At 63.0% G+C, this 20,402-nt stretch overlaps 1 protein-coding gene across 4 annotated transcripts; it reads left to right on the top strand.

Annotated features, from left to right (window-relative positions):
• Positions 1 to 349: 349 nt before the first annotated feature.
• NHSL2 (NHS like 2) lies at positions 350 to 19,623 on the top strand. 4 transcript variants are annotated; one of them, XM_030967725.1, is made up of 8 exons: positions 350 to 481; positions 12,650 to 12,802; positions 13,639 to 13,775; positions 13,867 to 14,071; positions 14,957 to 15,088; positions 16,197 to 18,392; positions 18,489 to 18,621; positions 18,943 to 19,623. In XM_030967725.1, the coding sequence occupies exons 2-8, from the start codon at positions 12,751 to 12,753 to the stop codon at positions 19,253 to 19,255; spliced, it is 3,168 nt and encodes a 1,055-aa protein (XP_030823585.1). In that variant the 5' UTR covers positions 350 to 481; positions 12,650 to 12,750; the 3' UTR covers positions 19,256 to 19,623. The 4 variants fall into 4 exon arrangements, with proteins under 4 accessions (XP_030823585.1, XP_030823583.1, XP_030823582.1 ...); XM_030967723.1 differs by lacking the exon at positions 350 to 481 and adding an exon at positions 3,788 to 3,873; XM_030967722.1 differs by lacking the exon at positions 350 to 481 and adding an exon at positions 6,552 to 6,828.
• The last annotated feature ends 779 nt before the right edge of the window (positions 19,624 to 20,402 follow it).

Below are 20,402 nucleotides of genomic sequence, written 5' to 3'. Positions count from 1 at the left end.
CCACCTGGCTGCCTGACCCCTGTTAATTGCAGGAGGGTCAGCTGGCACTGCCCACAGCACCCACGCAGGCTGGCACGGCTGACAGCAGAGGTAGTGGATGCCATCTCCTCTCCACCAATCTCATCCCTTGCTGTGGTTCTCAGATCCACCGAAAAGACGCCGGCTGGCAGGATGCTCCATCCCCGCTCAATCTCCACGGCTCCAGCACCCGCAGCAGGGTTGTGTAGCTATGTCTTTAAGAAGGGCCTGGGCTGGGGTGGGAGAAGCGTTTCCATCCAGCCTTTCTCCAGAAACCTGGTTCGATTTAGTGCGAGCAAGCGACTGCCAGAGCTGGCGCTGTGGCTGTCTCCCGCTCCCGGCCAGGGCAGCCGCCAGTCCATCCCGGCCGTGGGGGCTCGGGCCGTCCCCTGAGCTGTGGGGCAGCTGCCGTACCCCGGGCCCGGGGCCCGGTGGGGAGGGGAAGAGGAGGAGGCAGAGTTGGGTAAGTAAGAGTTTTGTCCTTTCCTGCCTGTGGGACTCCCTGCCCCGCCCCGGGAGGGCCTGGCAGCGCCGCAGGACGAGGGCAGGGAGTCGTGGGTGCACGACATGGTGGCTGTCACTGCAGGTGGGTGCAGGCAGCAGCAGCCCCAGGGCTGGCACAGCCGCCTGCTCGGCTCCTCGCTCCTGCCTGTTCGCACCAAGGGATGGGGACGGTGGGATGGGGCCAGCTGGGCACCCAGTGCCCATCACGGGAGGGCTCGCAGGCAGGACACATCGACGGTGGCAGCGGGCAGAGCCCCGGGAGGGTGCGGTGCCCTCTGCTCCCTGGCAGTGCCCGTGCCCAGCCCAAGGACTGGATGTGTCCCTCCTCTTCCTCCTCACCCGCTCGGGCTGGGACAGGAAGCCTCCCCAGAGACCCCGCCGGGAGGAAGGTGCACGGCGTGCTCCTGCAGAGGGGCTGGGGGATCCAGTGGCACTGCGGGGGAGGTGCCAATGCCACCCCTGGCACCCCACGTCTCCCGTAAGAGGCTTACGAATGACAGGTACTAGTGATGGCGCCACGGCACGTGGTGGCAGCCTGGCTGCACGCTGCTCTCTGGCACAGCTGTTTAGGGGGGCGTTCAGAGGAAGCCCTGGGCATGTGGGTGCAGCTTGTGGGGTGATCGGGGCTGGGGCAGCCCTGTCCCCTCTGCCTGACCCCACACACCGCTTCATGCCGAGCTCTCACTCCAGGGATGCAGCGGAGCCAGGTGACTGCGTCCTGCAGCCCCGGCACACCGGGAGCAGGGAGGGCAGCCCTGACAGTGCCGCTCCTGGGCAGGACGGTCAGGCCCCCAGTGCAGTTACCAGGACACAGAGCAACCAAATATGTTTGGTGCACTGAAGGAATCCCAGGAATGCAGAGCCTGGGGGGGACTCGAGGTGGCACGAAGGTGTCACGGCAGCTCCAGCCCTGCACGTAGATCCCCTGCCAGCCCCAGGGGGCAGCTTGGGGGTCACCTTCAGCAACATAAGGTGTTGTGGGGCTCGGTGTCCCAGCTCTGCCCTCCAGCTTGGCGGGAACCCTGCCGGTGGCTCTGCTGGAACGTGGCACCTTTCAGGGTCCAGTACAGCCCTGGGAGTGTCTCTCCATGGTGCCTGCGCGGGGCTGGGAGCCCTGGCCCTGCTCCTCGGCTCTGGCCCGGCCCCAAGCCGTTGTTCTCCAATGAGTTCATCTGCCTCGCTGACTGTGAGCTTTAATATGGCCTCTTGGCCCGAAAATAACCAGCTCGGCCACTTAGCAAATGTTTATGGCTTCTTCATAGCTGGGTTCTCTGCCAGGAGAGGGTCTGCTCCGGGAGCACAGAGCGGAGCCGCTCCCGCGTTCGGGCCGTTCTGAGCCGCGGCGCCGGCACGTCCCCGCTCAGCCACTGCGCCCTCCCTGCCCTTGCCCGGCACGGTGAGCCCGGTGTCCGGTCTGAGGCACCCGGATCTGTCTGTGCTCCCGGGAGCCGTGTGGCCAGGACAGTGCAGGCAGCCCTGTGTGCCCACGGGCCTGAGAAGGATGCAGGGTCTGGGGCTGCCCCGCGCAAGGTGACAAGTGGCTCCGAGTGATGGGCACCCGGCGTGGCTCCCCAGGGCAGGGAGCAGAACAATGGCCACGCTGCCGGACCGGAGCACCATGAGTCACAGTGGGGCTGTTTGTGCAGGGGCCGCTGCCCCCTGCCTGACACCGTGTGCTGGGCTCGGCTGGAGCTTGGGGAAGTGGCAGAAAGTATTTTCTTGTTGGAATTTCTGCAAACCACCCCCAACTCGTCGCAGTCCTTCACCTCCCTGGGGAGTGCAGAGGCTGGGTGAGGTACCTACAGCCCCATGCCCGGGTCCCTGGGAGCTGAGGCACTGCCACAGCCCAGCCCCAGAACGGGGACACAGCATGGGCAGAGGGGTGCCACTGCGGGACCCCCGCACCGCTGCGGCTGTCACACCCACCTGCTCCCACATCAGTCACACAAACTGCTCCTTGCACCAAGTACTGATCCAATTTGTGGCTGTTTCCATAACAACCTCCCAGCGCTTTCTGGTCCTTTCTGTTGCTATATGGATGCCAAGATCCGATGTGTCGGGGATGCTCGGTCCTGGGACACAGCGACTGGGCTGAGCCATCCCAATGCCTCTTGGCTCCCAGGGATTAAGCACTCTGCACGTGGGTGCCTTGGCATGCTGAAGAGGCTTCCCCACTCTGGAAGGGCTTTTTTCCCCATGAGAGGGATATGGTGAGGTTTGAGCCAGGGGAAGAAACCCAAGTGCAGTAGCTGATCCAAGACTCCTGGGGGTCCCTGCATGCAGCTGAGCTTTGTGCAGTCATGGCACTGCCCGGTCCTCTCGATACTAGGAATGGGGACCTTGGAGGCACTGGCAGACAGAGACGACCCTGTTTCTCCTACCTGAGATGACATCACCCCCAGGCCTGGCCTTTGCAATGTCTTGCAGCTCTCACACAGGTTTCCTGACTGAACCCAGTCCCAAAGCTCTTCCCACACCTCCTGTTTCCCTCTGTGCATGACTCCAGCTGCTCTTGGAGCTGACCTCTGCCTCCTGTCAGAGGTCCCTGACCCCTGGCTTCCATCCATCCTCTGATCAGCCACCCACTCCACAGGGCCAGCACTGGGGTCTCTACCCAGCCCCAACACGCCTGGTGTGCCCAGCCCCAGGACCTCACACGCAGCCCCATTGCCTCAGGGGTGCCCAGCCCTGGCACCACCTCATCCCCACCACCCCAGGGGCTGTCCAGCCCCAGGACTTCCTCCACTCATCCCTAAAGCAAACAACTCCCCAGGGGTTACCCAGCCCGAGGGCCCCCAGGCCAATCCTATCGCCCTGGGGGCTGTCCAGCCCCGGTATCCCCACACTAGTGGTCTCAGGGTGCCCGGCTCCAGCACCGCCCCACAATCACCCGGATAGCCCATAATCCCTGTCTCCTCGGGGGGTGTGCAGCCCCGGTACCGCCATCCCCATCACCCCAGTACTCCCCAGCCCCAATCCCCCCACCCCATCCCCATCCCCCCGGTATTCCCGAGTCCCGCGCCGCCCCCGCCCGGCCCCCGCAGCCGCCGCCATTGGGCGCCCGTTCGGCTCCGAGGGGGCGGCGGGGCGGGGGCCGGTGCCGGTGCCGCCCGGCGCGGCTCGGCTCTGCTCGCCTGGGCTCGGAGCGGCGCGGAGCGGAGCGATGCGGCCCGGCCCGGCCCGGCCCCGCGGCTCCTCCCCGCGCGGCGCGGCGGGCCCGGCGGGGGGCGGCCGGGGGCGGCCCGGGGGCGGCGGCGCGCGGAGCCCGGGCTGGGCGGCGGCGGAGGATGGGCAACGCGCAGCGGAAGGGGCCGCGCAGCCAGCGGCGGGGCAGGATGCGCTCGGCAACAGGTACCGGCGCGGGCGGGGCGGGACCGAACCCGCGCCCCCGCCGCCCCCGGGAGCACCGCCACCCCCGCGACCCCCGGCTGCGGCGGCGGGCAGGGGCGGCTCGGGCTCGCTCGGGCTGCGGCTCGGCACTCCTCGCTCCCCGGTCCCGGTGGGTCGCTTGGAGGACACGGGCAGAGGTCACCCCGGCCGAGGCTTGGCCTCCTGACGGGGACGGCACAGGATGGGGCTGGCGGTGGGGCCATCGCGGTCCCCCAGCGTGTGGGACAGGTGCTGGCTGTCCGAGCTGCGGGGATCCAGCCCCGGGTTACAGGGAGCCAGCCCCATGCAGTGGGGAACCAGCCCTGGGCACGGGGATCCAGCCCCAAGGTGTGGGGAGCCAGCCTAGGCAGTGGGGATCCAGCCCTGGGCATGGGAATCCAGTCCCAAGCTGTGGGAAGCCAGTCCTGGGCCTGGGGCTGCAGCCCCGGCCGTGGGGAGCCAGCCCTGGGGGCAGGGGTGCAGCCCCACGGCGTGGGGAGCCAGCCCCGAGGTGGGGAGCCCCTGTAGTTGCTGTCTCCCGAGCTGGGCCCCCCCAGGCAGGGAGCCCAGTGCCTGTGCAGCCCCCACAGCCCAGCTCCCTTCTCCCACACATCGCAGTGGTGGTGGGTGTCTGGGGGCTCCTGTTCCACAAACAATCTCGGGGAGGCGGACAGCCCTGCAGCTCTGCAGGGAGCTTTTTGAGGGGGAGCAGAGGGAGCAGAGGACTCACTTGGAGCTGGGAGCGGGCAGTGAGGGCAGTGCACTGTGAGGAAGTAGGGTCAGAGAAGCAGGACCTGTCTGGTCACTCCTCTGTCCCCATGTAGCTGGTCCAGGCAGTTCAGCAACCCTCCCCAGTACTCCAACTCTTCTTCCAGCCCAGCTCCTGGGAATGCCAGAAGAGCCAGGAGCTGGGGTCTGCCACAGCGCCCAGCACCAGGCCCATCAGAGTCCTGGAGTCCCGGAGTGCAGCATGCTGGGCTCTGCTGGCCCCAGCTCCTGCTGCCCTTTGCCTGCCTGCTGGTTGGGAGCGGGACACGGCAGTGTGGGCAGCAGCAGGGAACTGACAGCCCTGGGAGAGACCTCAGGAAGATTGCTTAGAAACTGTAGGAGAATGGGGACTGCTTGTCACAGCCCAAATGACTGTCACAGCTTAATAATCAGTGGGCAGAGAGGGTGGCATCACAACCTGATGCTGTCTAATTTTGCAACCACTGCTGTAGCGGTGGGTGCAAAGCACCGAAATGGGGCACAAGAACTTGGGGCTGCACAGGAGGCGACCAGGAGAGAGGCTGAGCTGCGGGTCAGAGGGGGTGAGAGGGATGGGGCTGGTCGGTATCCATCGCATCATCCTTGGCTCCCCTCTTGGGGGCATGGGAAGCGGACAGTGATTGGACTGTGGGACTCAGAGGGATCATGGGATGCTGGCCCGTTCCCCACTGGGAGGCAGTGCCTGGACCACAGGGTGCTGGCCTGCAGGTGGTGGGGGATGAGGGATGCTGTGCCACCGCTACCCAGCACAGTGCCCTCGGCTCCCATTTACAGGCATGGAAGATGAGCAGTGCCCAGACCATTGGATGCTGCTCTGCTCCCTGCCTGCCTCTGCCACCTGGTGCCAGTCACAGGGAGAATTAATCACACTTCTGGATTGTCAAAGGAATTCTTGGAGCTGTGGGAAGGGCCCAAGGGGGATTGTGGGGTCAGGCCCTAGCCAGAGCTGGTTCATCTCTGTCCTCAGGTCACGGTTCCCCGCCAGCCTGGAGATCTCCAGCAGATCTCCCTCAGGTGCCTGGTCTCCCTGGAGAGACCTGCATCTGGCTGCTGGGGTCAGGGAAGGGTGGGATTTGGCATTGCATGGCTCAAAACTGGGGTGTAAAGCTTGAACAAATACTTGGACGCTCATAGGGCTGCTGGGACTTCAGTGCCTGGGGCATTCCTGAGCAGTTGCACACAAGCTTCCATGCAGAGAGGTGGCAGCAGATCCAGGCTGGAGCTTATCTGCTAAGGGGAGGGAGCTGAGGCTCCATAAGGAGCAGCCCTGTGGTGGGTGTGGGTCGCTGCTGGTGTGGGATATTCCTGAATGAAGCCTGTGCTTGGGGCAGCATTCTTGGCTCTCCTGCAGCCCTGGCTCCCAGGAGCCTCCATCCTCTGGGAGAAGCCAGCTCAGCTTTACAAAGCCCTGGGGCACTGGGAAAGTGGTCCCCAAGGAGCCTTTGCTCCAGACTTTGGAAGGAGCTGAAGTGAGATGAAGCTCTGGGAGCTCTGGCAGCTCCCAGGTCAGAGCCAGGGGGTTCGGAAGGGCCCCTGGTTTTGGTAGCTCTAAGGACTGGACGAGCTGGCGGGCCGCAGTTCAGCCCGGCCGGGGACAGCCACAGGCTCCAGGTGCTGCTTTCCCCACAAGGAGGCTTGTGGGTGCTCCATGTAGGAACAGCCATGCTCTGCTGAGAGGACAGGGACCCACATGCTGTGTCCCCCCAGGTCACCCACCACTCTCAGATGGTGCTCCAGCCACAGCCAGGGGATATTTTGGTTCCATGACCCTGTCCAGCTTGGAGAGTCCTTCTGTCCTGGCTATAGTATCCCTCTCCAGGTGCTGCAGCAGGGATGTGCACAGAGGGATGTGCATTCCTGGGTGGCCCGCTGTGAGGGCGGGTGGATGTGGGATGGGCTGTGCAGAGTCGCGGTCCCTCCACCATCCTTCCCCGGGGAAGGAAGAGGGGCCGGGGCCAGGACAATGGGCTGTGGCGCTGACTCAAACAGTCAGTTCCTGGTCGCTTCCTCTCCCCACTGGAGCGGGAGGCAGTGAGGACGGGGGGGAAGCTCAGTGCTCTCGGCTTGTTTTGAGGCAGGAGCTCCTGGGTGGCCCGAGCGAGCGGGCTCCCCCAGCACTCACAGCCATGGCCAAGGTGGAGTGGCTCCTGGCACCCTGGCAGCGGGCAGGTAAGGCAGGCAGCAGGGGAGGGCTGAGGCGCGCAGTGCGGGTGGTGGGATCTGCAGGCACTGCTCACTCTGCAGGGCAGGACCCCGGGCTGGGGGCAGCTCTTGGGCACAGACCCTCTGGAGGCCATGCAATAGCCCCTGGGGTCAGGGCTGTCCAGCAGTACCAGTCTTGTGCCACCTTCCCCAGACTGACTTGAGCTGCGGAGTGTCCCTGTCCCTTTTAAATCCTTCTGCCATACCCCAGCCTTTCTCTGGGGGTGTCCTTTCTCTGACAAAGCAAGAGAATGACTGAGACTCCCAGCCCACGTGTCCCACTGACCACTCACTCATCAGTCCTGTGGGGACAGGTCCTGCCTGTCCCGGTGGTTCTGTGCCCTCCTGGCAGCTTCCACGTGCTGCTGACAGCAGGGGGGAGGACCATGGGACCATGGACCGTGGGTTGGCACAAACATCACAGACACCCAGGACCCTCGCTGTTGTCACTGCTCTCAGTCCTGCTGTAGCTGATTTCAGGTCTCAGGCCCCTTTGTCCCAGGACCTCTGGCCACATTCCCCTCTCAGGCGACTTCCTCACATTGTCCCGGCCCCGCGGAGTGTAAAACCAGCTGGGCACAGGGGAAGCCATGCTTTCCTGGAAGCAGCCTCTGGCACAGGCAGCCCACACTGGGCAGAGTGGTGAGCACTGCCTGGGCTTCCAAGTGCCACCAAACAGTCCCAGCCAGGCTGGGACATCACCGTGGGAAGGCTGGCGGGCAGCCAGCCACGGCCACCCTGTGCCCAGTGGTTCCTTTGGCCATGATGCAGCGATGTTGGGCTGCCAGAGCTGGCTGGGTCTGACAGGTTGCCATGCCAGGCTTCCTGAGGCTCTCAGGAAAGATTTGTGGCTGGAGTTTTGCTGGGAAGCATGGGAGAGTGAGGGTTGCAGTATGAGGAGGCTGCCAGGCTCCCAGGGAGCCACAGCAGGGCTGGGAGAGGGCTCTTGGCACTGGTCCTACTGCCCATGGTGGAGGGCTTGGTGCAGGAATCTGGGTCCAGCCAGACTCTGGGGCTCCAGTGCCTGCCCCAGTGCAGCTGCTCTGGCCCTGGGAGCAGTGAATCTCAGCCCCTTGTCAGGGAGCAGCCTGAGTCCACCTTGGCTGGCATGGTCCCGGGCCAAGCCCTGCTGCCAGCACAGCTGCGGGCGGTTCCCATCCCCACAGCATGGGCGAATGGCACAGTGGGTTCCTCCTGGGCCAGGCTCTCTGGCCAAATCCTGCAGCACACACACCTCCCCTCCTGCCAAAACTCCCTGACCAGGGCCCATCGCACTGCTGGGACTGAATGTCCTTGTACACTGCAGCTCTGAGTCCCACCAACGGACAGGGACCTTATTGACTGGTTTGCTGCTAGTGGTTTTCATAGAAACCTCACATAATCCAGCCTTCTCCCCATGAGCTAAGGGACCCCCACAGCTGTCAAATCTGCCCTGCCACCAGCAACTTCTGCAGTGCCCTTGTCTCCCATCAGTACAAAAACAACTGATTCCTTGTTAGACAAGGAGCTTGGAGGAGCCGAAAACCTCAGGCAGATCGGGTGTGTCGAGACAGTGCTGTTTCTCAGTGCCTCTGGTCCTGCTGGGCACCTGCGTGGGAGCACGGGGATGTGCTGTACCAGAGGCCTGGCATGGCCAAGCTGGGGTCTGGGCATGGCACCCCTGAAAGGCTTCCTGCCCCTCTGGCCTCAACCACCAGCAAGTCAGACACCTGTGCAGGTGGCCCTGCCTCGCTGGGGGATTGAAGCTGTGCCACCAGACATGTGGCAGTGGGAAGTGTCCTGGAGAGGATCAGATTTGGAGAGGGCATAGTCTCTTGGCTTCCCCAGTGAGGGCTCATCCCAGGCACAGCATGTGCAAGTGGCACACGGGGCAGGTCTGCTCAGTGAGCACCGCTGCCTTGTGGCATTGGGCCTGGGGGTCTCTTCAGGATTTCATTCAGACCTGGGTGGGCATCCGGCCCTGGGGCTGCCGTTGCACGCAGACGCGCCTCCCCATCCCGCAGGGAGCCGGTCCGGCAGGTCCGGTTCGGCAGGGGGTGAGCTTGGGACAGGAGGTGTTTCTGCGGCCGCTGCCAGCTCCCTCTGTGTGCTCGTTTCACTTCCTCTCCGCTCGCCGTGGAGCAGCATGCGCCTGGCTCGTACCACGGGAATGTCCCCAAGCCGCACGCGCCGGCAACGAGCAGCCCAGGATCGAGGGCAGGCCGGGCACTCGCTTGAAGCTGGTGGCACACGGTGCCGGCACTGCGGCACACGGCTCCGGCCGCGGGCTCGGGGTGCTCTCAGGATCGGTCTCGGCCCCCAGGTTCACTGCCCTCGCCCTCCGGCGTGCTCGGTGCTCCGGACCCGCGGCGGCAGCTGCCGCTGTGCCTGTACCCGTTGCCATGGCTGCTCTGCTGATGGCGCATCGCCTGCTGCTGCCGTTACATCATTCCTGACAGTGCTCCACGCTGGCAGAGGGTCCGAGCGGCTCCAGACGTGCCCCCGGCACCTCCTGCACGTGGGGAGCGAGCCTGAGAGGCAGAAGTTTGGCAGTGAATTCAAGCGAGAGGCATCGTTTCACAGGAGCTTCAGCCTGGATTGAAACAGCTCTGATGGCTCTGTCAAATATCTCCTTGTGGATTCGGGATGCCTGGGCTGTGGGTGAGTAGGGATGCTGGCATGGAGCAGGGGTGACTCAGGAGATACGGAGGGGCTGGGGATCCTGCAGGGATGCCGTTCTTGCAGGAGAGAGTAGAGCTCAGCTCCCCTTCAAGCAAACTGCCCTGGAATTCAGCTTCAGTCCTTGTGTACCTGCCATGGCCACAACACCCTGAGCCTGGACACTGGCTCACACTCAGCAGGACTCCGAGGCAGCAGCATCTGCTGCAGCTGATGGTGCTGACTCTGGGAACATTCCAGGCAGATGTCCATTGGCAGGCAGGGTAGGGGATGCTGGCTGCTCCTCTCTGCATGCCCTGGGGCCAGGAGGGCGCCTGTTGCCAGCAGGGAGTATGGTGAACCCTCCACCACATATGCCTCAGTTTCCCTCTGCAGCAAGGCTGGCCAGGCTCAGGTCTAGGCTGCTGGGCTTGGTGGGATGGAGCTGTCCCTCTGGCTCTGCTGTCCCAGGATGCCTTCATCTCCTGCAGGCATTTGCCGCGGGGTGGGAGCCCCTCAGAGGTATTTTGTGCTCTGAGTCTGTCGCTGATAAGCGTGGTAGGAGGGTCACTGCCAAGGGCATTGGCTTGGCTCAGCTCCACTATCCCGGCCAGCCACTGGCTCCTCTTGCCGGACACTCCCGCTTGGCTGGGGCATCCCGTGCCCACAGATGGGTGTGGCAGCCTGGCTTCCTTGGACACCTAAAACCTGCCCTTGTACTGAGCCTGCATCAGGCTGCTCCCAAATACTGCCTGTCCCTCGGGAGCACTGTGGCAGTGAATCAGGACTGCTGGCTCCTTACATCCCATCGCCGTGCTGTGCTTGGCTTGGCGTGCTGCTCCCAAAACACCCTCAGAGCCACTGTTCACGAAGCACCCTCAGAGTGGCTGCTCCCAGGGAGCCAAAGCCTCAGGGTGCTGCTCACTCTGGCACAGTGCTGTCCTTGCAGTGCACGTTTGGGCCATCTGGGCACCAGGAGATCAGCTCATCGGTTCTTGCCCCCACCCCTTCTCCGCTGCTGGGGAGATGGAGCCCACGATGCCTATGCCTTGGTGATGCCAGCACCTTGGCAATGCCAGCAGCCCAGCAGTGCCTGCACCACAGCCCACACCAGCTCAGGACTGCACTGTGTCACTCACAGTCCCCACTCACAGTCCCAAATAAGCATGTGTCAGCAAAGAGGGGAAGGCTCCACAGGGGAGGACCCCCGGCACTGCGTGTTCCCTTCTGACCGAAGCTGCCCCTAGGCGGGGCAGGGTGCTGGGCGTGGGTGCTGCCACGTTTCCGCCGCGCCCAGGGCGGCCCCGGGTTTGGTGCTGTGGTTTCCCCACGTGGTCGGCGCCCGAGGTGGGTGGCAGGGGTGACTCGGCAGCAGGGCCGAGGAGCAGAGGTGAGCTCTCGTAGTCCGGGCACAGCATCAGGGGCTTGGAGAGCTGCAGGGGCAGCAGGGGCTGCTCAGGATGTCCCTGAGCCCTTGGTGGGGGGTGGCTGCTGGGGGATATATGGGCAGAAGGTGAGGAGCATCACCTGTGCTGAGGCCAAAGGCTGGGGCTGCGTGAGCCAGGCAGGGGGTGCAGCAAGCCAGGATTTGGGGTGCGCCATTGGGCTGTTCTCAGAAATGACAGGGCAGCACTGGATCCCCCACCTCCCCAAAACCAGCAGGTTGTGGGGTCTGGAGTCTGCAGAGGGGAAGGTGTGGTCTCTGCCCCTGGCACTGGGGGTCAGGTTTTTGGGGAGATGTCCAACCTTACCCTGTGCATGGCACACACATGCACACATGCGCCCCAACACCTCTTGGTTGGTATGGAAACAAGTCAAATTATTTAGAGGAGGAGGAATGGGAAAAAAAAAAAAGGAAAAAAACCCAGTGTTCCCAGTGTTAAGGCCCGTCGTTATGGAAACAAATCATAAGAGTAACTAGGGTGGGGACATGGCACCTTGCTTTGGGTGCTGGGCATTGTGCAGGCTTCATCAGCTGGGGGAAGGGTGGGCATGAGGGCACCCAGGGGCACAGGTGTTGTAGGCAGGAGGGCATCTGGGGGCAGGATGGCACCAGAGCAGCAGGGGGGATGCTTATGATGAAGTGCAGATCAGCTGGACCACAGCTGCCTGACCAATGGGGGCTGAGGGTAATGTGGCTTGTGCTAGGGGTCCCACGCATGTTTTGGGGCCATTCCCCTTCCCAGGTATGTGGGATTGCTTCCGCTGCCTCAGCTGGGGCCTGGCACAGAGCAGGCTTTGGCAGCAGGGCAGTGGTGTGTTCCTGGGGCCGGGCACTGTGCTGCAGGTGGTGGAGGGGAAGTGTTTGTCACACACTGGTAGTCGGAGCGTCTCAGCTGATGGGGATGGGGACAAGACCATGCAGCAGAGGATGAGCCCTAAATCTCCAGGGATGACACCCTGGTCATCCATATCCCTGTGTAAAGCTCACAGAGACCCACTCTGTGCCTGACAGGGTGTGGGTCCCTTTGGAGGCAGTGTGCCAGTGGTGGCACTCCCTTGAATCCATGCTTGGTACAAACCCACATCCACTCAGAGCAGCGCAGCCAGGGCTGCAGTGTTCCCATGGCAAAGCATGTTTGTGGGAGCAGCGCTCAGATCCCCACAGAGCCAGATCTGCTGAGCCCAGATCCTGCTCCCAGGGACTTTTCCACCCATCAGGGTGTTTCAGAGGGTCTGAGCAATCCTCACAGAGGTTTCCTTCCCTGGAGAGCTTTGGGGGTGTCCATGCCAGGGAAGGGCATGTGGGCCCCAAGCTGCAGTGCAATGGAAGTGGTGGGTCCCTAGCTCCTGCCTTTCAGTTGCAACTTCTGCTCCTCCACAGCCAGGATGTTGCTCCACCAGAGCATGCAGCGTTTCCTGCGCCCGGGCGCGGTTAGGCACGGGTGGCAGGGCTGGCTTCCTTCCCCAATTTCAGCCAGCTCCCTTCTTGGCAGCCCTCAGGGACAGCATCCAGTCCCCAAAGTGGTGGCAGCAATGAGGGCTGGTCCCAGCAGGCAGCAGCCTGCCAGGGTGGGATGCAGCCACTTCCCGGCATTCCTGGAGAGCTGGGGTGGGGTGAGCATTGTGCTGGCACCGTACTATCCCACGGCAGCACCCGCAAGAAAGCCGCCCCCCACCTGCCTCTGATCCCACTCTCCTCTGCCTGCAGCCACCTCTAACCTGGACCTCGAGAGCAAGAAAGCCGCCCCCACCAAGCTGCCATGGCAGCAGCCTGTGAACGTCTTCCTGGCAGCTGGGCGCCCACCGGGCATGGAGCAGCTGCACCAGGAGGCCCAGCTCAACCTCCAGAGCTTGCTGCAAGGTAGCAAGGAGAGGGGCTGGAGTAGTGGGCTGGGTGAGGGTGGTGGGTGGGTGCTCCCCGGGCTAGGTGACCACCATGAGACTGAGCTCATCTCCCACACGCATGTCCGAGCCATTCCTTGGACCTCACCAAGCTGCAGTAGTTGGGTCCTGGGGGTCCCAGCCTCCAATAGTCCCTCACTGATCTCTGCTCCCAAGTCACGGCTGCAAGGTGCCAAAGCAACTGGGACCACGTTTGCCTGCTGGGGCCACTGATGCCAGTGGGGCCACCAGGGCATCCACGAGCCCCTACACAGCACAGTTCTCACGAGGGCCTAAGGGACCTGCCACTGATCTGCCTAACTTGATCAACGTGGCCAGTGGTTTTGTTTCCTTCCAGTCTCTGGCCCAGGCTGTCACGCGGCCCTGGCTCAGATGCTCCTCAGGCATCAGATGAGATCAGCAGCCCAGCCATCCCCCAGCTCGTAATCTCATTAAGTCAGCCTGAGCAGCCCTGCTTTCTGCCACTCCATAGCCACCAGCATTAATTAGCTCAACAATTACAGGATGGGGATGCACTGAGTTCCTGGCTGTTCCCAGTGGGGCTGTGTCCCAGTGGGACCCATCGCATCCCTTGACTGCACCCCAGGAGGAGTGGGGCAAGCTGCTGGCATCTTTGTACTTCTTCAGTTCCCCTCCTTGGGGTCTCCCTTCCTCACCTTCTGAGTTGCCTGTCCTGAGGAGGGACAGCCAGCTAGGCTGGGGATAGCCAGAGGGGACAGTCACCATTCCTTCACATGCCCCCTGCTCCAGGATCTGGCAGCAGGAGCAGGGTCCCAGGTGCTGTTTTTCTTGCAGAGGAGTATGAGGAGCAGTACACCGAGAGCAGGGTCACTGGGCAGACCTTCCGCGCTGCTGGTCATCTGCCCCCCGACACCTCCCCTGAACCATCACCTCGACCCCCACCTGCCAAGCGCCTTGAGTTCGTGCTTATGGTGAGTTCTGAGGTGGCAGGGCGGGCAGCAAGTCCCTGTTTGTGTTCCACCCTTGTCCCTTTAGTGGCTGACGTGCCTTTCTCCCCTGTAGCCCCCGAGCCAGCGAGCGACCGAAGAGGAGACCACCAGCAGCACTGTGCTCAGTGCTCGGCCTCCTGACACCTCCCTGAGCCTCCCCACCAGCCCGGACAAGGAGCACCCCTGGCCCAGGGCCTTCCCCTTGCCCCCTGAGGAGGAGAAGCAGTGGCACCAGCCCAGCTCCATCCAGACCAACATTGTCCCCATCAATGTCTCCGGTAGGGCAGCACCCCATGGCAAGGTGGGAGGACACGGGTGCAGGCAGAGATGCACCCCAGCAGCCATCTGGGGCTGGGGACGGGTGGTGGGAGGGGGCTGTGGCTGCAAGCTGTGTTCCTGTGGGTTAGGTGGGCACCAGGGCAGAGAGGGGACAGCAGGGCCATGCTGGCATCCATCACTCCCAGCCATCTCTCGTGCCATCTGCAACTTTGTGTGTCTGGTCCGCTGGCCATGCTGCTGGCAGGTCTCACATCCCTGATGTCATGTCCAGCCAGTCAGGTCTGTTGTCACCTGGGCTCTCACCACATACTGTGCACCCTGCCTGTCTCACCTGTCTCCCCTGTCTGTCCATCTGCTCATCCTCTCAGGGCCGCAGCTCCCAGCAGCACAGTCCTGCCCAGTCCTTGCAGACACAGGTGCCATGCTCTGGCCCAGGTCAGAGTCAGGGGCTGGTGACTGGGTGAGGTGCCCCTTCTGAAGGGCAAAGGTGTCTCTCTGCACTTTCCCTCCATCATGGAGAGCTGTGCCAGGGCCACATTGGTCCCTTTCCCTCTCTATGCCTCATGTACCCATCCCCGAGCAGGCTCAGCACAGTGGTGTGGGGCCCAGCCTCACCAGCACAGACTAGTGCCTGTCACACAGTGCAGGGCTGGTCTCTGTGGCTTTCCATCCATCCCACTTCCATCTCCAGCATTCCCACCATGCCTCCATTTCCCCCGTGCTCACCTCACATGGCTCACACCATCGTCCTGCATCCCACACTCCCACCTGTGTGACCATCCCAGGCTGGGGACACACCGAGAACACGGGTGATGGAGGGGCCGAGCTCCCGGCCCAGCAGCGGCTCCGGCACCGCGGCGTACCGCTGTTTGTTTTGGCTACAGGGCAGCACTTTGCTAGGCATGCGAGTGCTCGTCACTCCCTGTTTAACACAGAGACTGCGATGAACCCAAAGTCCACCCTGCGGCGTAGACGGACCATTATTGGATTCCCTAACCTGTCCCTGCGAGACCAAGGTGACGGCAAGAACCGCGCAGGCTGCACCCGGGCAGGGCTGGCAGCCCCCAGAGGTGCCCTGATGGTGGCACAGCCATCCCGAGGCTGGCAGCCAGCCCAGGCACAGACAGGCTCCCGGGGACACCCAGCCCACGGGGAGGTGCAGGCACCACACTGACTCTGAGCCCTCCCAAGGCACTGAGGTGCTGGGCTCACTGGTGGCACTGGGCTGGCCTGGGGCTGGCATGGCATCAGGGACAGCCACTTTGTCCTGAGTCAGGATTCTGAGGCAGGAGTCCCCCAGCCTCGGCTCCAACAAGGAGGGCTCCCTGTGCCCATTTCCCCATGGGCAGACCCTGTCTCAGGCTGCCATGGCTGTGGGGCACACACCTGGCCAAGGTGTTTGCTGGGGCTGGCGAGCTGGCCATGCCATGTGAGAGTGGCTGGAGTGCATGTGAGAGTGGCTGGAGTGCTTCCAGGCTGGCATTGGACCCTTGGGAACAGCAGCCACTGTGGCTCAGGGGCTCTGTCCGGCTGTCCCCTATGGAAGGTGTAGAGAAATCAGAGCCAGCCTCTTTCTGAAGGGAGGTAGAGACAGAGAGAGAGAAGCCATGGCACCAGCTGCTCCAAGGCAGTTTTCACGGGGTAGGAGGAAGGTTTCTTCCCATGACAGTGGTCAGACCATCAATAGGATGGTCATGGCTCCTCCTTGGAGCCAGTCAGCCTTCAGCCCACCACAGCCTTGAGCATCCCTGTCTGCTGGGGGTGTTCAGAGTGGGATTGCTGGCTCCTGTGATGGGGTGGCACTGTGAGCCACCATGTCCCTCTCTGTCCCAGCCGGCAATGCCTGACCTGGCTCCTCCTGAACCCCATCTGAGTCCCCACCATGGAGCAGCACCAGGGCAACACTTTGGTTGCCATGGGACTGATATCCCCATAGGTAGAGCCTCCTGCTATGGCTGGTTATTTGCCCCTGGCACATTCCAGCATGCCATCAGATCCACATTTTATGCCTGGGCAGAGGTGCAGCCTCCAGACTGGCCACAGGCTGGGACAGCATGCAGAGGAGGGCCATGTTCCTGGGAGGGAGGCGGGATGGTGCTCACGAGGCTGTGTCTCTCCCCGCAGGCAGTGCCAACGGCCCCACATCCAGCACACACGCGCCCATCAGTGAGTCCCTGTCCTGCAGCTTTGTGCCTGAGACCACGAGCAGAGGGACGACGCCCCAGGAGATCAGCCCTCGTCCGCCCCTCTCAGCCCCACTGAGGAAGACCTTCAGTGACCTCGGGGCCCACCGCTGCCAGCCACCTGCTGTTATGGATGGGACAGCCAACCCCTGTACCAATGCCTGCAATGGGACACAGGGCACCCCTTTGTCTCCACCCTGGACCCCCCTGGGTTATGGGAGCCCCCCCAGCCTTACCACTGGCCCAGGCAAGGGGCCCACCTGCACCTCGCCGGGCAGCTTCATGCCATCACCCAGCCCAGGTTCACCTGCCGCCTCCACCTCCTTCTTCATCGCCACAGAAGAGTGCATGGGCAGCAATGGGCCCAGCTTTTTCTCTGGCCCAGTGCCTGCTTCCCCCCCCAGCTCCAGGTGCATCCAGGGAGCCAAGGGGAATTTCTTGCCAGGAAGCCAAGAGGAGCTGGAGCCAGCGGCAGGGCCAGCGCAGCTGGAGGTGGAGCGGGCAGGGTGCCGGTTCCGTGAGCGGTCACTGTCAGTGCCCACTGACTCGGGGTCCCTCTGCTCTGTGGACATCACATATGCTGAGACCCGGCGGGGCAGTGCCAACTATGCCCTGGGCTACCCCAGCGCCAGCTCCGAGGGCAGCACCAGCACCGACAACATCTCCCTGGGGCTGGAACCCGAGGGGCAGCGGCGGCGGCGCTCCAAGAGCATCTCCCTGAAGAAGGCCAAGAAGAAGCCCTCGCCACCCACGCGCAGCGTCTCACTGATCAAAGAGGGGCAGGATGGTGATGTGGGGCTCAGTGCAGCACTGCCCAAGGACCAGCGACCCAAGAGCCTGTGCATCCCACCAGAGCTCCAGGGTCACCGGCTGGTGCACGCCGACCCTCAGGGGAGTGCAGGCAGGGAGCCCAACAGCACAACTGCCCCCCACCAGTGGCATCTCACAGACTGGAGGGCTGGCAGTGATCCGTACCAGTCCCTCTCTGGCTCAAGCACAACCACAGGGACCACGGCTGTTGAGTGTGCCAAGACACGGGGCAGCTCTGAGTCCCTCGTGTCCCCTTCAGTCTCCAGGGCCACAACGCCCTCCCAGCTCTCTGCCGAGGCAGACCTCAAGACCTCATCACCAGGCAGGCCCACAGGGCTGATGTCCCCATCCAGCGGGTACTCCAGTCAGTCGGAGACCCCAACCCCCACCGTACCCACCTCCACCATCCTCGGGCACTCCCCGCACCAGGTGCGTGTCAGGCCGCTGGTCCCTGAGAGGAAATCCTCTCTGCCCCCCACATCCCCCATGGAGAGGAGCCCCAAGGGCAGGCTGTCCTTCGACCTCCCACTGACTCCACCCGCCCACCTTGACCTCTCAGGGCTGAAGATCTCCCTGAAGGGGAAGACTAAGGTCAGCCGGCACCACTCTGACTCCACCTTTGGCACCAAGCTGGCCCAGAAGACCAGTCCCATCACACCCATCATGCCCGTGGTGACACAGTCTGACCTGCGCTCTGTCCGCCTCCGCTCCATCAGCCGCTCAGAGCCAGAGGACAACACTGATGGCCCAGAGCACACAGAGGAGCCAGCACACATCCCCTGCCCAGGGCCAGAGAGAAAAGTGAAGCCACCTGTGGCAGAGAAGCCACCACTGGCCAGGCGCCCCCCATGCATCCTGCCCAAGCCCCCAGTTCTGCGGGAGGAGGGTCCCCTGTCCCCCAAGTCCCCACCAGGCACTGCCACCAAGGAGAAGGGGCTGGCACAGGATGCCTTTGTGGTGCTGCGGAGAGGGGAGCTGAGGAGGAGCTCAGCTCTGGGGGAGCCCCACTTGTCCCTGACCCCAGCGGGGCCCCGGCGGCTCTCCCAGGGCAGCCTGGATGAGCTGAGGCCAGAGCGGAGCAGTGCCGAGGGGGAGCGCAGGAAGGCCAAGGTACCCCCGCCAGTGCCCAAAAAGCCCAGCGTGCTGTACCTGCCACTCATCCCAGCCCCAGCACAGCTGGGAGCTGGTGTGGGGGACCTGCCACCCACCCCCAGCCCCATCATCACCCTGGACACTGACCCCACCTGCTGCGACCCTGACGCTGAGGATCCGCCATCCCCCAAGGCTGTGGGCACCACGCCTGCCAGTGAGCCTGCCTCAGAGCAAGGTGAGGGTCTCTCCACCACTGTGGTGGGATCACCCCAGGGATAACGGTTCTCCATGCTGCACAGGGGATTCACTGCTGTCTTCTCCTTGCCCACAGGCAGCTCAGCAGAAGCCGGCATGGAGGAGAAGAGCTTTGCCAGCGACAAGACAGCCGAGTCCATCGTGGAGGAGGACGATGAGGTGTTCACAACGTCCCGCACTACGGAGGATCTCTTCACAGTGATCCACAGGTAAGGCTGGTGCATGCACCAGAGGGGACAGCCCCTGCACCCACTGTCACAGCTCTGGGTGTAGTGTCTCTCCACCATGACAGCTCCATTTTCCATACTGGGGCCAATGTTCATCCTTAGGGACAGCCCAGTTGCTGCTACCTTGAGCAGAGTGCAACCAGCAGGGAGAGTCCAGATTAGTCCTACCTGCCAGGAGCACCACCTGCCATGCTCATGTTATCACCTTGCCCCAGCAGAGCAGGCTGGGCACTACCATGCCCCTAGCTCTGGGACCTCACCCCAGCCCCAGACTGCTCCCACCTGTGTCCCTTTGGTGCCTAGGTCAAAGAGGAAGGTCTTGGGGCGGAAAGAGCCTGGTGACACCTTCAGCAGCCGACCCACCTCCCACTCACCTGTAAAGACTTCAAGCACCCCAGCTGGTGAGTCTCTGGCAGCAGCAGGCAGCAGTGGGAAGTCTTCCAGCAGGAATGAGGATTTTAAAGCCCTGCTCCAGAAGAAGAGCAGCAAAACAAGCCCTGGTACTCGGCCATCTGCTGCCGAACTGCTCAAGACCACAAACCCACTGGCCCGGAGAGTCATCACAGAGTTTGCCCCTGAGCTGGACGGTGCAAACAGCCCCAAAAGCCAGCCCTGACCACACAGGGGCTCCTCCAGCCAAGAGGAGAGAGTGCTGCAGAGAGAGCACTGCTGCAAAGGGCTGTCCTGGCTGCTGGGGAGCCCCTGTATCCTGCTGGGGGGTTCGTCTGCTTTTGTTCCTTACCTGGAGAGCTGCTGGCAGAGATGCAGTGGCTGGAGCCCAAACTCTCATGACTCTGGGTCCTTCCCATGGGAGAAGTTGCTGGAACTGGCCCTGGTTGAGCCAGCTCCTGGGATTGAAGGCACCTGCCCAGGAAGCAGAACAGGATCACAGCCCCTGGTGTTGCCTGATGCCTGCAGCAAAGCAGCTTGAGACTCTTTGGTCCCTTCGGCATGTGGTACTTTAAACAGATTTTCTAATGCACAGTGGTGGTGATGTTTGATTCTCTTCCCTTTGACATTGTACCTTGCATGAGAGTTTCCCATGCAGAGATCCCCTGGTTGAATTCAGCTGGACACACAGATGCACTTTGGGAAGATGCCAGGGGTTCAGCTGGATCTGCGGTTGCTTTTGAAGAGTCACAGGAAGTTCCCTGTCATTGCCCTGAACATCCTCCCTGTCACACAGGGAACTGGCACCCGGCGTCCACAGCCAGCGCCACCACCTCAAGCCAAACCCCCACCCCTTGAAAGCCCCCAAAATGCTGCATTTTGGAGCTCCTCAGCTCTCAGTCCAAAAACAAACCTTGGGGTCTTCTCCACTACCAGTCCCCCTGGCCTCACTGCACAGGGGGTCTGGCAGCCACCCCACTCCCACGCCAGGGGTCCTGCACCCAGATGCCAACTGGGGCAATGAGGGTGCTGTGCCACGGGAAGGAAGCTCGTCCCCAGCTCTGCCTCCTGCATCTCCACAACAGACCCTGTGACAACTTCTCCCGCTGCCCTGGCCACCAGAGGTCCTGAGATGCTACCAAGATGGTGGCTGGAATCCAGATGGACTTCACCTGACCCACCTCCCTGGTGACTCCGGGGTCCCCCCAGGATTGCCCACCCCTCACCTGTGCCCACTGGCCAGCAGGGAGCTGAGCAAGGCCGAGTGGGACACGTGCCATCAGGGTATGTGCACGGGGCCATGGAAGAGGGTTTGCACATCCCCAGGTGGGATTTGTCCCCCTCACTCCCAGCTGCCTCTTCCTGGCCAGGCT

Source organism: Camarhynchus parvulus, chromosome 4A, assembly GCF_901933205.1.
Source record: "Camarhynchus parvulus chromosome 4A, STF_HiC, whole genome shotgun sequence".
Taxonomy (NCBI): Eukaryota; Metazoa; Chordata; class Aves; order Passeriformes; family Thraupidae; genus Camarhynchus; species Camarhynchus parvulus.
Note: the sequence above shows the minus strand (reverse complement) of the source record. Positions and strands in the feature narration are given on the sequence as shown.